The 19,245-nt window shown below is 36.9% G+C and overlaps 1 protein-coding gene across 2 annotated transcripts in view; it reads right to left on the reverse strand.

Moving 5' to 3' along the window:
- FAF1 (Fas (TNFRSF6) associated factor 1) overlaps window positions 1–19,245 on the reverse strand; it is a 535,277-nt gene that overhangs the window by 80,137 nt on the left and 435,895 nt on the right. For both annotated transcript variants that reach the window (XM_011926246.1, XM_011926245.1), the window contains 2 exons: window positions 13,883–14,019; window positions 9,692–9,780 (listed from right to left, as the gene is read on the reverse strand). In XM_011926246.1, coding sequence (XP_011781636.1) covers window positions 9,692–9,780; window positions 13,883–14,019 — 226 coding nt within the window. The remainder of the gene's footprint in view (window positions 1–9,691; window positions 9,781–13,882; window positions 14,020–19,245) is intronic.

Consider the following 19,245-nt stretch of genomic DNA (forward strand, 5'->3'; position numbering starts at 1 on the left):
TGTTGCCCAGTTGGAGTGCAGTGGCACAATCTTGGCTCACTGCAACCTCCACCTCCTGGGTTCAAGTGATTCTCCTGCCTCAGCCTCCCAAGTGGTTAAGGCAAACAAGGTGTGTCACCACACTTTTCTAATTTTTGGGTTTTTTTTGTTTTTTTGAGACAGAGTCTTGCTCTGTTGCCCAGTTGGAGTGTAGTGGTATGATCTCAGTTCACTTTAACATCTGCCTCTCAGGTTCAAGTGATTCTCCTGCCTCAGCCTCCTAAGTAGCTGGGACTACATGTGCGTGCCACCATGTCCAGCAAAGATTTTTATATTTTAAGTAGAGATGGGATTTTGCCATGTTGGCCAAGCTGGTCTTGAACTCCCAGCCTCAAGTGATCTGCCCACCTTGGCCTACCAAAGTGCTGGGATTACAGGAGTGAGCCACTGTGCCGGGCCCCTGATGACTTTTTTGATTCTACAAATTGTAGCAGGTATGAAGTGGTAGCTCACTGTGGCTTTGATTTGCATTTGCCTGGTAATAATGCTGAGCTTCTTTTCATGTGCTATTGGTCACTTGTATATCATCCTTGGAGAAATGTCTTTTCAAACCCTTTGACAGTTGTTGCTGGGATAATTTGTCTTTTTGTTATTGAGTTGTAAGAGTTCTTTATATATTCCAGATATAAGTCCCTTATTATTAGATAAATGATTTACAATAATTGTCTCCCAATCTGTGGGTTGTACTTTCACTTTCTTGGTGGTGTCCTTTGAAGTAGTTTAGTCAACAGTACTGATTCTGCCTCATCTTTTAAATTTTAACTCAACTTGCAAAATAATCACTCAGTGAAAAACTTCTCTTGTAATATATATTTCTCATTGATAAACAGAATAAAGAGTGATGACTACTTCCACTTCTTCAACATACATACAGCACATATGACAAGAACTGATTCTTACTTTGCATACATTAGTAGTTTCATCCAACTGTAATCTCTCTTTCTCTAGTAATGCCCAGAATATAGTTATCACTCTTCCATCAACCACCCCATCACCATTGCATATGCCATTTGACAGTGTCATTTGATGAAGTATTTAATCCAGAACTAATTCTGCTCTCGCTCTCTCTCTCTCTCTCTCTCTCTCTCTGAGAGAGGGTCTTACTGTTGCCCAGGCTGGAGTGCAGTGGTGCAAACACAGCTCACTGCAGCCTTGACTTCTTGGGCTCAAGCAATTCTCCCACCTCAGCCTCCCAAGTAGCTGGAACTACAGGCATACACCACCATGCTTGGCTAATTTTTTTCCCTCTTTTTTGTAGAGATGGGGTTTCCACATGTTGCCCAGGCTGGTCTCAAACTCCTGCGCTCAAGTGATCCTCCTACCTCAGCCTCCTAAAGTGCTGGGATTACAGGCGTGAGCCACTGCACCCAGCCTGCTGTCTCTTTTGAGCATTAGCTTCTAATTGCCAAATTTGCAGCTGGCTTTACAAGTTTCTCGGCAATAGTAGGATTTGCAACCATTTTTACCTCGAGTGTACTTGTAAACAATTTCTCCTTTGGCATTTTGCATCTTCTCTGCTTTTAGTAATAGATTTCTTAATTTAGTGGTATTATTTTTCTTCTGTTCTGAAAAAAATTCTATTGATTTAACAGAGAGGTAGATCATTAGGCTTTATTTAATAATGAAGCAAAAACTTTGAAGGGCTCATGCTTTTATCAAAAAATGTTCTAAGAGAGAAACACTGACACTAGGGGTAAATGGATTTCTTCTCTTATATGATCAATTTTTATATATTCACTTCTTAATCAAATTCTTTTATGGAAACTAGTATAAGAATAATAACACTCAGATTCAGCTGCCTTGGCATCTTCTATACTGGTACTGGAGTTCTTTGAATTATGTCTATACTAATGTTGAACTATAGTTGACCCTTAAACAACATGGGTCTGAATGGTGTGAGTCCACTTATGTGGAGAGTTTTTTCAACAGAAGTTATACTGAATGTGTCTGCCTCTTTTGCCTCCTCTTTCACCTCCTCCACCTCTTTTGGCTCTGCTTCCTCTAAGACAGCAAGACCAACCTCTCCTCCACCTCTCTCCTCAGCCTGCTCTATGTGAAGGTGACAAGAACAAAGACCTTTATGATAATCTGCTTCCACTTAATGAAGAGGCAATACATTTCTTCTTCCTTAGGATTTTCTTAATAACATTTCATTTCTAGTTCATTTTGTTAATGCACTATATAATACAAATAACATACAAAATATGTGTTAATCGATTATGTTATTGGTAAGACTTCTGGTTATCAGTACGCTATTAGTAGTTAAATTTTGGTGGAGTCAAAAGTTGTACTTGCATTTGACTGTGTCAAGAGTCGACACCCTAAGCTCCACGTTGTTTAAGGGTTAACTGTAGTTTGAACTACACTAGTTTATACTGGTTTGCAGTAATTATTATATTATATTCATCATTAATTTTATGCTTCAATGAACCATTGTTGAGACATGATCCATTTTGGGAAGCTAAGAATTAACTTAAGCAAGGAAAAATGAATGTAAATATAACAATAACATATGAATGACATGAAGTTCAGATGTCAGAGCCAAACACCTCTGTTAAATGAATGCTTGCCAAGACAAAACAATCAATGCAATCAATCCTTATTATCTATTAACAGTCTAATACATTGTAACAGATATGATAAATTAAACGGGATCTGAAGAATGTAATTTATCTTACATTTCAAAATGTGAAATAAATGTGAACAAAATGAACCTGTTGCTTATTCATACCTAACTGCTTGGGAATCTTAGTAGATAGGTACTCCAGTAGTTCAGGAATCACACTGAGAAACATTGCCCCAGAAACCAGAACCTAGCATGTAGCAGGAACTCAAAGAGTAGCTGTTATTATCTATATTCTTACCTGTTCTACCTGCCTTGAAGCTTGAGAACATGTCTGGCTCACCCTGGCTAGGTGCTCCCTGGGCTTCATCCACCTGATTAGTTGATAGACTTTATTGGAATTTCTGGGTTGTAAGCCCAAGGACCTTGTTTATCTTGCTCACAGCTGTGTTCTTAGGCCTCACACAGCGTCTGCTATACAGTAGAAGCTCAATAAATATTTATGAAATGAATGTATAAATCAAAGTGAGAGAAATTAATTTTCTGTGATTTGGGCCTAAGAAAGGAGAAAAATCACTGGATAAATAACTATTTTTCTAAGCAGAATGTAGCTACCTACAGAAAGGCACCTATGGTGTGGTTGGCTAACCATTTAGTAACCTACTCATCAACAATTAACACAGTGTTGGCCGCGTGCGGTGGCTCAAGCCTGTAATCCCAGCACTTTGGGAGGCCGAGACGGCCGAGACGGGCGGATCACGAGGTCAGGAGATCGAGACCATCCTGGCGAACACGGTGAAACCCCGTCTCTACTAAAAAATACAAAAAACTAGCCGGGCGACGTGGCGGGCGCCTGTAGTCCCAGCTACTCGGAGGCTGAGGCAGGAGAATGGCGGGAACCTGGGAGGCGGAGCTTGCAGTGAGCTGAGATCTGGCCACTGCACTCCAGCCCAGGCGGCAGAGCGAGACTCCGCCTCAAAAACAAACAAACAAACAAAACAAAACAAAAACAATTAACACAGTGTTTTCTCCCTGCAGTTACTTTTAAATATTAGAACTTTTATAACTTTAGCATTTTCAGTGGAATTCTAATGTTTAAAAATATCATATTTTTGGATTTTTAATCTCACATATAAATTTATATACCGCTATCTCACAGAAAACTCTCTTAACAGAACTACTGACCAGTGAGTAGTTTTGCTAGCTTTAAGAAGTGGTGTGTGTGTGTGTGTATGTATATACGTATGAATGTGTGTGTGTGTATTTTTTAAAGAATAAGAGTAAAATCTCCTTTTAAAGGTCTGTTTAGTAAGTTTTGCTTTAATTTTTGTACCAAGAGATTGTTTTTGTTCTCTGTGCCTTGAGACAATTTATTCCTGCTTTATAGAAAACAGCAATAACTCATGGTCATAGAGAGTAGAAGGATGGTTACCAGAGGTTGGGAAGGGTGGTGCGGGGAGGTGGGGATGTTTAATGGGTGCAAAAAAAAATAGAAAGAATGAATAAAGCCTACTATTTGATAGCACAACAGGATGACTACGGTCAATGATAACTTAATTGTATATTTTAAAATAACTTAAAGAATGTAATGGGATTGTTCATAAGTCAAAGAATAAATGCTTGAGGAGATGGATACCCCATTCTCCATGATGTGTTTATTTCACATTGAATGCCTGTATCAAAGCATCTCACGTGCTCTATAAATACTTACACCTACTGTGTACCCAAAAAATGAAAAACAAAAAACAAAAACAAACAACAACAACAACAAACTGCAACAGAAGCCAGAATCAGTATTCTGTTTGTCATTGTTAGCTCTGCAAACAGAATGGGTATGATGGTGGTGAGATTTTAAACAGAGGAAAGGAAAAGGAATGCGCTGCTGAAAACAGACTAAGACAAAGCTTAGGGGAAAAAAGTTACACATTCCATGTAGCAGACAACAAAGCCAACAATTTCCTTTGGCAACAAAAAGGCTGCTGTTAGGTAATAAACCTATCTTCCCTACAGTGTGGCAATGCAGTTTTTAAATCCTAAATTAGAACCCTTTAAAATAAGCCTAGCATGCCCCTCTGGTATATTTTGTCCATGTTCCACTAATGTATTCTTAGAATTTCTAGAGATGAGACTGATGTAACTGCCCTTGAAATCTGCCTTGATCTCCAACATCTGCATTGTGACAATTACCGAGCTATTGTTCAGATACAAGTTAATCACAGAGGTAAGCCTGGAAGAGAGTAATCGTTGCAAGCAGGATAGAGGATTATAAACAAATTTGTGTTGAATGAATAAACAAATGAAACAATAAATAGATCACAAACTAAGTATCACAAACTCTTGGTTTTCAGAGGTTTCTAGGTAGCTTAAAAAATAGTGCATATAAAAAAAATCAACCCATTTACATGTTAAAAAGCATCTGTTATTTGGAATCAGGCTTTAGGCAAAAATAGATTCTAAAATGTGGCTACTGTAATGTAGTAATATTTGTTTTCCTCCTCACCTACACTTTGCCAATAGTCCCTCATTAAAGCAAAAGATTTCTTTGTCCCAAGGACCTAGTCCAGTGACATGTACTTGGTAGGTACTTTGTAAACCTTTACAAAACCAAACTAACATGACTAATGAAAATGTCTAAGAGAGAAAGCTATAGGCGGTTCCGTCAAAAACAGAGACCCATATAACGTATATACCCTAGTTAAAAATAGAGCAATCAGTGATATAAAGGTTAGTCCTTTCTGGGCCACTGAAGAGTGATTCAGTGTATAAATATGGTTCACGTTTGGGTTTATTTAACAAAAGTTTTAAACATAGGAATCTCCGGTTGAAGTATGGAATCATCAAAGTGATAAATATAATTTAAAGTTAAATTTAAATAAATTCAGGCCTAGGAAGCCAGCCTCCAAACCTATTCACTGTTTTAATTTCAAACTTAAGTGAAGTCTTACTTGTAATTTTTTTAAAAATAAAGGCAAATTCACAATAACAAGGGACAGTGCTTCTTGTCACATATTCAGCAGATACCAAATCATTATGGTCTATGTATAGTACAAAAGAAGTCTTTAAAGTTAGAAATGTTTTTCTTAGGAACTCTATTATAACTTGAGCTATAACTTTCATGAAGACACTCTAAAAGAGAAATCCTTACCTCTTGCAATTAAATTTCAATAAAAATTTCAATTATATGGAGCGCTGGATTTTTCCTGTAACCCTCATATTAAATTTTGTGCTCAGTATTAAAGGACTTAAAGTCAATTTCTTTACCAGTGCATTATGGGGAACACAAATTAAGATGAAAAAATGAACTGGGAATATGTATGCAAATATTGTGTATTCATATTCTTGTACAGCATAATCTGTAAATCTGGTACTAATGAGACTCAAGATTTAAATGGCTGAAGAATGTTTTTAGTGAATTATTGTCAATCAATGCCTCTGTTCCAGGATAAATGTAATCTTGAAAGGCAAAACACCTATTATTACAAATTCCTAACTAAGTACAGTACTTCATTATTTCAAAATGTCACTGTCAATTTATAGAGTAACAGATAAAACATCTTTCTACCATATATCTGAATGCCTTTCCTTCAGAGTAAATGAAACACTGATTATTAAGAAAAAGCATAAACAATATTTTTATAGCAATAGAAGATACCTAGTGAACATTAAAAATCTATAAACTAGTTACAGTGCTCCAAATTTTCATATTTGTTAATGTGGATATATTGGGTTTCATTTTTAAAAAATATTTTAAAATTTATTTTTTTGGTTTGTTTGTTTTTAAGAGACAGGGACTCACTCTGTCACCCAGACTGGATTATGGTGGTATAAGCATAGCTCACTGCAGCCTTCAATTCATGGGCTCAAGTGATTCTCCCACCTGAGCCTCCTGAGTAGCCAGGACTACGGGCATGTACCACCATGCCCAGCTATTGTTTTTATGATTTTTTTGTAGAGATGGGGCCTTGCTATGTTGCCCAGGATGATCTCAAACTCCTAGCCTTAAGCCATCCTCCTGTCTTGGCCTCCCAACTTCTGGGATTACAGGTGTGAGTCACTGTGCCAGGCTACACTTGCTATAGGGTCCCACATTGTTGCCTAGGCTGGGATACAATGGCATGAACACGGTTCACTGTAGCCTCAGCTTTCCAAGTAGCTGGGACTACAGGCACACAACACCACCCCTGGCTAATTTTTGTATTTTTTGTAGAGATGGGGTTTCACCATGTTGCCCAGGCTGGTCTCTTAACTCCTCAGCTCAAGTGATCCACCCACCTTGGCCTTCCAAAGTGTTGGGATTATCAGTGTGAGCCACCCCCTAGCCCTGGCCAGGTTTTATATCATTGTAATCAAATATTGTTTTTTTCTTCCAAGTTACTTTATTTTATGTAAATTCAGATGTTCATTTATTCAATCACTTAACAAACATTTACTGAGTGCTGACTTTGTCCTAGGTACACTGTTAGGGGACAGACTTACAAACATGAATATGATATGACTCTTGCTCTTAACAAACTCACAGTTTAATGTAATACAGGGATAAATGAGTAAACTACAATAGTTCAGGGTTATATGAAAACTGTCTATATGTTTCACATTTGCAGTAACTAAAGGATAGTCTATTAAAACTATCCTTAGAAACTTTTCATCATTGTTCAGAAATAAAACTCTCCCTTACTTGTTCTAGGGAAATCTTTTAAAAAGAAATTTAAAACATATATTAAAAATGATAATCTTACAAATATCTGTGAACATAACATCTCAGATTAACAAATACTAATATTCGTTTCATATTTTATTTATTTCTTTTTTTTTTTTTTTTTTTGAGACGGAGTCTTGCTCTGTCGCCCAGGCTGGAGTTCAGTGGCGTGATCTCGGCTCACTACAAGCTCCGCCTCCCGGGTTCCCGCCATTCTCCTGCCTCAGCCTCCCGAGTAGCTGGGACTACAGGCGCCCGCCACCTCGCCCGGCTAATTTTTTGTATTTTTTTTTTAGTAGAGACGGGGTTTCACCGTGTTAGCCAGGATGGTCTCGATCTCCTGACCTCGTGATCCACCCGTCTCGGCCTCCCAAAGTGCTGGGATTACAGGCTTGAGCCACCGCGCCCGGCCCAGAAATTTCTTGAATGAACCAAGCAATAATGACTTCTTGAGATAATTATTTATAGCTCCTACCAGCTATATGGCCTTGGGCAAATTTACTTAACTTTGACTCTCAGTGTTCTCATCTGAAAAGTATAGGTAGTCATACCAATCTGTGCTAGATTATCTGCCATTTACCCCCTCAGGATCCATGTTCTCTACACAGCTTTTTGCCCATGGAGGTTCTCCTACCTTCCAGCTTCTAATTATGCTAAATTAATAGGAGATACCAGCAGAAGATCAGAGAAGGAAGGTGAAGCTATTCCCTAGTTTCCTCCTCACTGGGCCACCAAGGTTGGCTATATCCCTCTGTCAGAAGCAGTCCTCTCCATATAGCACCCTCTCCTAGGCTTTCAGGCCTAGAGATGATAATGGTTCCCTTTAGCCTTGGGTCTGTATTATCTTCTGTTGACTATTTTTTTGAGACAGATTCTCTCTCTGTTGCCCAGGCTGGACTGCAGTGGCATGATCTTGGCTCACTGCAACCTCCACCTCCCAGGTTCAAGAGATTATCCTGCCTCAGCCTCCCAAGTAGCTGGGATTACAGGCACACGCCACCATGCCCAGCTAATTTTTGTATTTTTAGTAGAGACAGGGTTTCACCATGTTGGCCAAGCTAGTCTTGAACTCTTGAACTCAGTGATTGATCTACCTCAGCGTCCCAAAGTGCTGGGATTACAGGTGTGAGCCCCATGCCCAGCTTCTTCTGTTGATTTTTGAAAACCCTGCCCACATCTTTAAAAATGGTCACCTTATTAAACTCTTCTTAAATAACCTAGCTTAAAAGTGTCTATTTACTGCCAGAACACTGACTGATCACAACTTCATGGGTTATTCTGAGGATCATACGAGATGATTAGTGCTTAGCACAGTGCCTAGCACCTGATAAATACTAGGTAAGTATTGAACACTATTGTCATCAATAATGCTTTTATTATTGTTTTATTTGAGGTTCTATGTTCATGTTATCTATAACACTTGACTATGTTTAGGAGGTTGAGAAAACACCTGAGTATGTTTAGGAAGTTGATAAATTCAGAATGCTGGAGATCTTTTGCTAATTCTCAAGGTACTTCAAACATATATTCAAATATAAAATGTGTTTATTGCTAATTAATCTCAGTATTTAAAAAGAGTAAGAGGGCCATAAAACTGAGTGATAAAATCCATATAGTAGACATCATTTCCTGGACTATAGTTTCTTCTATAAACATGCTTCTGAACTAATTTCTTGCAAATCGACTTCCTGTAACCACCCCAAATCTAGCAAAGTGTAAATAGTCCATAAACTAAAACAAATCATTGGGTCTTGGGGTCATAAAAAGAATGGACTGAATGTTTGGAGGAAGGGAGGCAAGATGGCGCAGTTCCGGGTTCTTCACCATCAGCTTTCCCGCGCCCGGGAAAGACACAGGTCGACTGTGCAGGCGCAACCCGACCTCCCACGGAGAAAAACAGGAACCCGCCTAGCCACGCCTACCACCCGGCCTGACCCGCCTATGTCCCGCCCACTGCCCGCCCACTCCCAGGCCCAGGACATAAAAGCCGCTCCCCCCAGGTGCGCGGTGCGAACTTCCTTGGCCCCTGCTCATGTGCGGACCTAGGAACCTCGCCGGAGAGTTCCACCGGATGACTCCCCCGGCCTCCCCTGCTGGAGACCGACAGACCTCATCCCTCCCCCACAAAGCTGGCTGACCAAAAAATAAACCTGCAGTTTTGCTCCTAGCCCTGCCTACTCGCTGGTCCTTTAATACTCGCCCTGGTGAGCTTGGAAAGCAAATCAGCTTCCTGGAAAGCAAATCACGGAAAGGTAAACTTCATAGCATAAAAATCCTTGGTAAATTTGGAAATGCATCTTCATCATTTTTATTTATTGATCATATCACAGGCATGTAGCATCATTTGACAAATTACCTCATCAAAATCCTATTAAAGATCTGCTTAATCTTACCTCGTCCTTTATATCTTCCTGTTGTTGGGCTGTGAAGATCTCCATTGCAGCCATGAGTCTCATCATTAACTCATCTACTGTTGTGTTCCCTAAAAACATATAGAGATTGCCAAACTTTACATAAGCTTTTTATATATAACTTCAAATTATTAAAGTATTAGAAACTGGAAAGTCATTCTAGAATTAACCAGAAAGGAAAACTAGTCTAAAAAAATTACAGTTAAAATACTTTTGTGGTTTTATTGAAATGTTTCATAGGTTCAGTAAGAAAGAGTAGTATACTGGCAGTTGAAATTTCAGAACAGTTATATTTGAGGCAGCAGTTTCTTAATAAGAAGGACTTTTAGCACTATATAGATGAATGTCCAAATCATGAAGTTCAAAAGTTCTGTCAAATTATGAAAACATATCTAGTTAATAACACTAGCAACAACTACCAGTTGTTTACATATCATTGATTAGGCTAAGCACTTCTATACTATCTCATTTAATCTGTACAACAATTCTACGAAGGATTCATTATGACTTAGTTTTAAAGAGAAGAAAAATGAGTCGCAGAGAGCTCAAAAAAACCTGTCTGACTAAGGTCAAGCTGGTTAAGTGGTGAGGTCAGAATCTGAAACCAGAAGAGGCTGACTCGAAGCCTGGCCTCTTTGCCACCCACCTCAGTCTATTACCTTATTTAGAATTATCTTCTATCACCAAAAATCCTCTGGTGAAACAAACAGTAACTCAATTTCTGAAAAAAATATCTTTTTTTGCCCAATTAATATTTCTCCCTTTCAGCTGCTTTTAAATGACTCTTATGATCTTTATAAAGAAGATATTTTAAATGTTTGATTTTCCTTAATGTCATTTTATTCCCTGACCAAGTCCATAACAAACAAATAGCACATATATGCCATTTCCTGAACACATTTAAGTCATTGTTACTTGCTTGGGATGTACCTACAAGAGAAAAAGTCATGAGGATATATAAAGATATGACAATTCTCTTCTCTCAAACCTACAGGCAGAAAGAGTTAGGTTTTCTCCATGGCTTGAGAAGGGATCTTCTTCCCCATTAACGAAATGGCCACCAACAGGACAATAAAGACCAAGCATTCTTGCTGGCATTTTCCCAGAGGGCATGATCTTTCAATGGTGCTTTCCCTAATTATCCTTATGACCATTGGCAGCATGGGTTTAGGGAACATCTATGGTCCTTGGCAAAAGAAATGATCTAATTTGTTCACTTCAGTACTACTCACTCAGTAAATGAGCTACAGGACAAACGTTATCTTGGCACTAAGAAAACAGAACTGGTTTTATAGTTAGAGTTTTAACTCTAATTCCATTACTTATAAGCTATATAATCTAGTACCTGGAAATTGTCTGGCACATGACAAAGGCTTTGATGAATATTTATTCAGTAAACAAATAAACGAACAAGTAAATAAATGGACTGTAGTTCTCTAAGGATCAATTTTCTTTTCTCAAAATGGAGATAACAGTATGTAATGTTCTTAGAAGGAGTGGAGATAATGTAAAGTATACACAAATCGTTGGTAGTTAATATTAATAGATATGACAGATGACAAAAGAAGTTTAGGAGCACCTTCAAGATAGATATTTTATTCTTTTGAGACAGGGTCTCCTTTGTTGCCCAGGTCTCAAGTGATCCTCCCACCTCAGCCTCCCAAGTAGCTGGGATTATAGGTATGTGCTACCACACCTAGCCAATGCAGATTTTATTATTGGACAAGTCTCTGGGTTTCTATGTTTTATTTAAAAACTGTAGTGACTAAGACTCAGAGCATGGGAAATGGGTACTATATGGAGTATACTGGAATCATCAGTGGGAAAATACTACAGTTGTATAGGTTGACTACATACTGGCCATTAATTTTTAGGCTTAAGTTACTACTTATGAGCTATGTTTTAGCCCTAACTGGAAGGATCCACGGCCTAGCTGAACTTGTAGGTACTTCATACTTAAGCCCTTATTGATCAAAGGCAGAGAAAAAGTGTACTAGTTAATGCAGTTCAGGGCAAACTTACTCTTTATAGTTGATTGCAGCAATTCTCAAACTTTTTGGTCTCAGGACCCCTTTACACTGTTAAAAATTACTGAGATACCCAAAGAACTTTTGTTTATGTGGATTATGGCTATTAACATTTACTGTGTTAGAAATTAAAATAGAAATATTTAAAATAAATTCATAAATCCATTTAAAAGTAACAATAATAAACCCATTACATGTTAATATAAATATTACATTTTTATGAAACATGACTATTTTCCAACAGAAAAAGGTGAGAAGAGCAGCACTGTAACATTTTTGCAAATCTCTGTAATGTGTGTGCTTAATAGAAAACAACCGTATTCGGTATTCTTGGACATCTACACTAACCAGTGACAATATCTTGTACTGATTGAAATTCACAAAGAGAATCCACTCGCACAAAGATATGTAGTTGGAAAAGGGAGAAGTATTTTCATAGATAAATGTGGATATTCTTTGATACTACACTTAAACTGACAAGTGTAAGTTTTCTTCAAATTAGATGCACATGGAATTTGAAACCATATCAATGAAATCTGTGTACTCCGTTACATTAAAATCCATTGCCCTTTGAAAGGATCTTTTATCTGTATATGATTTTATAATATGCACTGGTCATTTGTAAAACATTGGTTCACTGAGTTATGTATTTCTCTGCTGAATGCTGACACACTTCATTACAGAATATTAAAAAAAAAAAAATCACAGAAAACGTCTGGCAACTACCCAGGCTACATATGCATAGTTTGTCTGTCAGTAATATTTTCAAGTAAAAATAATTTCTATAAGAAATAAATCAAGTAGTTCAGTGTAAGCAACCACACCAGTGCTTTTCTTCGAGACCACCAGTATACTTTAGTATGCAGCAAAAGTGCTTTACCCTTACCTCTCATTGTGCCACACAAACTATTAAAAGAGTTAAAATTTAATGAAAGTAATAATTTTTACTGCTTCATCAAGGACATTCTTAAGGCTTTTTCTTTTCTTTTTTAACTAAATACATGGCAATGAAGAATATGGCTACTAGTACAGTTTTGTGTTATGGCTTTGATTCGTGCTAAGGTGCCAAGAATTTTTATAAACCATTCCTTTTGAGCCACTAGTGCAAATGTCAACACAGTAAAAAAGGCAAAAAAAAAAAAAGTCTTATTACAGTTAGGAAAATAATTTTGACCTTACAGATACCCTCAAAGGGTCTAGTCTGAAGTCTACAAACCACACCTTGAGAACCACTAGTTCTTGCAATATTGCCTCTGACAGGGAAAGCAGGAATGAAGTGTTATCTTCATTATCCATTTACCCTATGCAAATCAGTTCCCCTGGAGGTCTTTTTAAACACTGTTTATGAAATTGAATGCTCTAGTTATAGAGAAAACATAAAATGCTAGAGGTCTGGTTTTATTTGGGTTTTAAAGGCACTGCAATTTACACTTATCCCCTCCTCCCAACCAGACTTAAATGGAGGCAGAAATCAGTTTTAGTTTGAGGCACTTGAAAAACCTTTTCCCCAGTGGCATAGAGAAGATATACTGTTCAACCTAAGCTTTGTAATGAACAAGGTAATATTTTACACCAACCCCTAGAGTGTATTAGTAACAGTAAACAAAACAAAATCATTCACTTCTTTTTTGGTAAAGAATGTGCACTGTGGTTAAATTCACAGGCATCCGACAGTTTCCTGCTTCAGGGTTGCACCCTAAACATGGAATCATACAAATAAGAAGAAACAATTGTCATCGTGAAAAATTCAATCTTCAATATACAGTGACTAGATTTTCTAGATAACTAAAGATAAGTACTTCTTTCAATTAATCAACATTATAACAATAAATCAATATAAATAGAAATTAAGTACTTCACAACTGATTATGTCCCAATTGCTAGATTATAGAATTTAGCAATTCTGAACATTTAACTTGAACATCCTGTGTCCCAAGGGTTGTGCAATTTTATTAAGATGTTTCTGTTAGATTTTCATGCAGCATATTATTTTTTATAGCACCTATACTTTTTGAAGACATTTTTCAGGATGTTCTATATTTTCAAATGCAAATTTACTAATAGAAATATTGTCAGCTTTGGTGGAAAAACTATAAAGTTATCACATACCAAGAAGGCTTTACTCTCCTTGTGACATGTACTTTACCTTGTATCACATTCAACACTTCATTAGATGATCGCTTTCCCATAATAATCAGGAAAAGTGGAAACTGATCTGTTTTTTGAGTTCGAATGGTTTGTGCCACAACACTGCCAAAGTGTCTATTGCACATAGTCAGAAATCTAAAAGGAGACAAAATACAAAGTAAGTTTTGCTTTATAGTTTAATAGATTTAGTAGTACTTCAACAAAGAACTCATTGTGTTGTTAGTTATGTTAAATTAGACAGCCTGCCTGATATCAGTATGTAAAATCTTGCTATATTGAGTTTTCAAACATATCTGACATGATACAGAAGTGATTATCACATAGAAAAGCAGGAAGCATACCCTAAATGCTGTCTGGGGCTGACAGCATAGGATTCTTCGTCTTTTTTTTTTTTTTTTTTATTTGAGACAGAGTCTCTCTCTGTTGCCCAGACTGGAGGGCAGTGTTGTGATCTCAGCTCACTGAAACCCCTGCCTCCTGGGTTCAAGCATTTTCTGCCTCAGCCTCCTGAGTAGCTGTGATTACAAGCTCCCACCACCACACCTGGCTAATTTTTTTTTTTTGTATTTTTAGTAGAGACAGGGGTTTCACCATCTTGGCCAGGATGGTCTTGAACTCCTGACCTCATGATCCACCTGCCTTGGTCTCCCAAAGTACTAGGATTACAGGTGTGAGCCACCGCGCCCGGCAGGATTCTTAGTTTTAAACACTACAACATTACCCTTAAACTATGAGAAAAATAAACTAAATTAATTTCAAGAAGATAAAATTTCTTAAATAGAATAATACAGCGTTGTACAAAGACAGACTGACTAGCATCATCCTAAAAAACAGATTTTAGCAACATTTTCACAAGTCTTTAGAATCAAGAACTGTACTTTACAATTATGTTTTCTCCAGTAGTAGCAGGTCTTCTAGTTTCATATTCAGCGTGAGATAAAAATAATAATTCTAAGCTTTTGACCAAAAAAAGCTCTAAGATATTAGCATACTGAAGTCTAGCATTAGTATTCTTAACACGATCTGGAATAAATGAAAAAACTGATAAAGCTTTTCTCTTCTATTAGAGGACTGTTTGAAATTAGCATTTCTTTCAAGAGAAAAGGGTAGCTTATGATATGTTTTCAGATCTGATGGTAAAAAGTAAATGTCATAATAATAATGAATTATGAAAGACCAAATGCAAATATAGAATGCTTTAATAAGATCCAATTTAATAAAGTCTGTAAAAATAATGGACTTTTAATAACACAGGTCACAAAAGGCAAAACAGTGGAAATTCTGGGGACTAGCCACTGGTACTGGCTTATTAATTCTTAATTATGTTCATGAAAGGCAACTTAAATCGTGTGTTTTCTTATGCCTTATGATAATATTTTAGGTAACAACTCCTCTGAAATGTATGTTCTAGCTGATGAGCAAAGTCCTGTCATCACATGCATTAGAAGGTAAATCTATTTGAAAAGACAAACGGCATCAAAATGTCATGCGTTCAGACTCATTTGATATCCAAATTCAAAACAGAATCAAACCTCTTAATTTTTAAAGCCAATACATTTTCTCTCTACAGAAATTCATCTCAGAAATTTAGACTGAATCCTCCATAAAAATCTGTGCTTTGACTATAGAAAGTAGGTGCTGTTAAGGGCAACTAGAACTGTGGGCAAGAGTGTTAAGTTAGCACCATTGCAATAAGTTCATTGCAAGGCAGGCTTAAATACACACTTAGAAGAGCAATAACCAGACCTCATGGCAATTTCATATCAGTGCCACCATGAAAATTCAAATTCTCACATTCCACAACTATGATGGGATAAAAGGTGCTCAAGCAGCCTAACCTTCTATGCCAAATTTCACACCCATATAGCTTAACTCATCGATGGGGATGTACAGATCTTGAAACTAGGAAATTAGGATATTGTTGTGCTTTTTTTCTAAAATATTTTAAGTCAGTTTTGACTCTGACCTGATCATTGGCAACCTCTAAAATAAAAGACGTCAAAAAAAAAAATTAGTTGGAACGTCATTTCCCATGAAAGGGAGTAAGTCCTTGTTGCTTTCACACTGATTGGATTAATTAAACAGATATAACAAATTACCTGCCCATAAGTGCTATTAAGTACTAGCTAAACAGGATACCCACCAAAAAAAAAAAAAAAAAAAAAAAAAAAAGAAAGAAAGAAAGAAAGGAAAGGGAGAGAGAGAGAGAGACATAAAAGGGAAAAAAGCAGGCAAGTTTAATGATTTTAAGAATTCCATCTCAAGATAATTTTGCCTGGAAATTGCGTACTTCCCATATTCTTTTTGTGAAAATGAGCAAGAAGATAAAATAATTATGAAAATACAGGTATCTTATTGGGTATAAAATATTATATAACAAAACTTTCACCACTATACAAAGCACATTTGAAGTGCAGATCTCAAAGCACACAGCCATTCAATAAATTATAAAAAAAAACAACAAAGTGATCAATTTTCTACAAGTTACTGGAAAGTCACTCTAATTTTTTGGAAGTAGTTGGGAGATACACAGGGATCACACAGCCAGCTGACACTTTATGGTAGCCTTAACCAACAATTTATTCTAATCAAAGAGAGACTTAAAATTTTAATTAATCTGATCAATCTTCCCAAAATATGAATTATGTTTGAGATTTTCAAATTGCAATCATCAAAAGCCTGTGGGGTCAATGGACAGTATGAAATTGTAGAAATTCCTACTTGTCAGTTCATTCCATTATAATTAACAAGGTGGTACTTCACAGCACAGATGTCAAATCTTTTTCGTGGCTAGGAGACTCTGCTTCTTCCTGCCAAGATCATTCATGCACAGGGCTACCATTCATAACACACTACCAGCAGCAAAAAATTCAGTTCACAACATTAGAAGGAAAATAGCCGGGGAAAAACCAGTCATTTTAAGAGAAAATGTGTGGTTCTCATAATTGTGGTATTTTCTTCTTTTTGAAGAGCTAAAAGTGTACCAGTGCATCCAGTGGCAGGGCCAAAGCTGTCAACCAACTGCACATGGCATTCATCAGAGTTAGATGTCATGAAGGGATAAATAGTTTCCACAAGTAAATTCCTGCAATCTCAAACCCAAAGTGGGGAAGCAAGGGCAAACCATTCTATAACAAAGGGAAATGGCTCTGTTTTTAAATAATAAAGTTTCTGAATAAATCAAACAGCCTACCCATCATATAACATTTGAGGACAGGACTAACAAGTTGTCAAATCAACCCAAGGCCAAATGCTAAAATTACAAATTTGAAAAGACAAAGAATAAAGGAATGATACAAGGGAAGAAGGGAGAGAAGGAAGAAGGAAGGGTTCAGGCAATGAGCGAAACGAAATAGTTAATCGTAAGTCAGATATACTTTTATATTTTCCAGTTCTTGCTATTAGAAAACTGGTAAGATAAGACGAAATGGTTTTAATTTAAAGTTTGGAGAGAAATATAAACAGAATATCTGATGGTTAGCATATATTAATCACTTGTAAAATTTTTCATTGCTGAAGCATAGATATTTCTATCTTGTTAATGGAAACCAGGATTACTAATAAATCAGATATGGCAAAAAGTAATCTTGTTTAAATTCAAAACAATTCAAACAGATATTGTTTAATTTCTTTCAACTTAAGTCATAATTACCTAAGTCACTGACTTTCACCAAGCTGTACTGTAACATAAAATATATATTAAATGGAATTTAATTCATTAAATTCAGGGGAAGGGAGGTGAAATTCCACAAATGCTCACTGCCTACCTACCATATACCAGGTGCTGTAAAAGGAAGAATATTTGATAAAAATTAGAAGGCACAAAACTGTCAACTACTCTATTTAAGGGTTCCTGATTACTACATTTCAGTGTGATTCCCATGAGTTTAAAGGAGCCTCAGGTATAAAGTGGGAATAACACTTATCTTTAAAACACTTGTCTTCTTGTAAGGACAAAATAAGATACAGAGAACACTTGGACTTGTGCCTAAGATATGGTAGGCCCTTAAAATTGGTCGCTATTTTACTATTATTAAATACATAATAATATTTAACACTTTTATCATCATTTCTTTTAGGATTAAAAATGACAGTTTATACCTACAGGCCAGCACTAAGAGACTTTATTTTGCACAGGAAGATACGGTAGCAAAGATTTGTTGATTAAACAAACACTGTCACTGTTTTGTTTTTTTTTTCATTGAGAAAATGAATGGGCAGGTATCAATATTTAGGAAATAAGACGATACATTATAGATGCTACATTTGTGCAATACCACAAAATTTTAAACATTTACAACTGGATACAAAACTAAAATCACTATTTTCTTTTAAATACACTTATATTTAATCATAACATGGCAAAAGGTCAAGGGGGAAGTGGACCCATGTGGAAAGGACATCCTCTCTTTATAACAACTTGCTCTCCTGGGAAGAAATCCATTCCTGGGATTACTAAACTAGCTTAATGAGAACAAGAGGGAGAACCCACTACCATGAGAACAGCCAAGGACATGGTGGGTCCATGACCCAGACATCTCCCATTAGGCTCCACCTCTTAAAGGTTGCACCTCCCAACATTTCCACACTAGGAATTAAGGTTCCCATATGAGTTTTGGTGGGGACACTCAAACCATTGCATAATCCTAAATCTTTGGTTTAAACTAAACTGAGTTAGGAAAACAGAGTGTATGACTAAGCTAGGGGAAACTAAAGGTAACGGTCGTGATCCTCAATCTTTAGTGGCCTATAAATCACCTAGGGAATTTACTTAAAAGGCAAGTTCCTGAGCCCCATTCCCCCAGAGAAGGTGATGCAATAGATTTGGGGTAAGGTTCAGGAAACAGCCTTTTTAATAGGTCTCCAACCCCACACCAGGTAATTTTGATGCAAGTGATTAACGGCCACACTTTGAGACACATTGCTTTCTGGACACAGGACTTTCTTTGTAAGGCTTTAATCTATCTCTGAAGGCAGTTCTTAAAAGAAGTCATCATAAAAATGTTTTCGGTAATGATAGCTTCACTGGACCAAGGGTCTAGTCTCCTGAGGCAACCACTTTAAAAATATTCATTCTCACTCGCTTCATTTGTATGGGTAAACGCCAATCTGATCTGAAAAAATACTAATAAATACCTCAGAAGTCTGCGAGCTCCATGTGACGGAGGGAAAACAAAGCAGGGAAGGGGAAGTTGTAATATAAAATAGAGTGGTCAGGGAAAGTCTCAATGAAACGCTGACATTTGATCAAAGACTCAAAAGAGGTGAAGGAGGAAATGAAATATTTATCTCAGGGAAGAGAATTTCAGGTGTAGAGAATGGCAAATAAAAGACCTTGAAGTCGGAAAGTATCTAGCATAT

This window comes from Colobus angolensis, unplaced genomic scaffold (genome assembly GCF_000951035.1).
Source record: "Colobus angolensis palliatus isolate OR3802 unplaced genomic scaffold, Cang.pa_1.0 Scaffold68, whole genome shotgun sequence".
NCBI classification, from domain to species: domain Eukaryota; kingdom Metazoa; phylum Chordata; class Mammalia; order Primates; family Cercopithecidae; genus Colobus; species Colobus angolensis.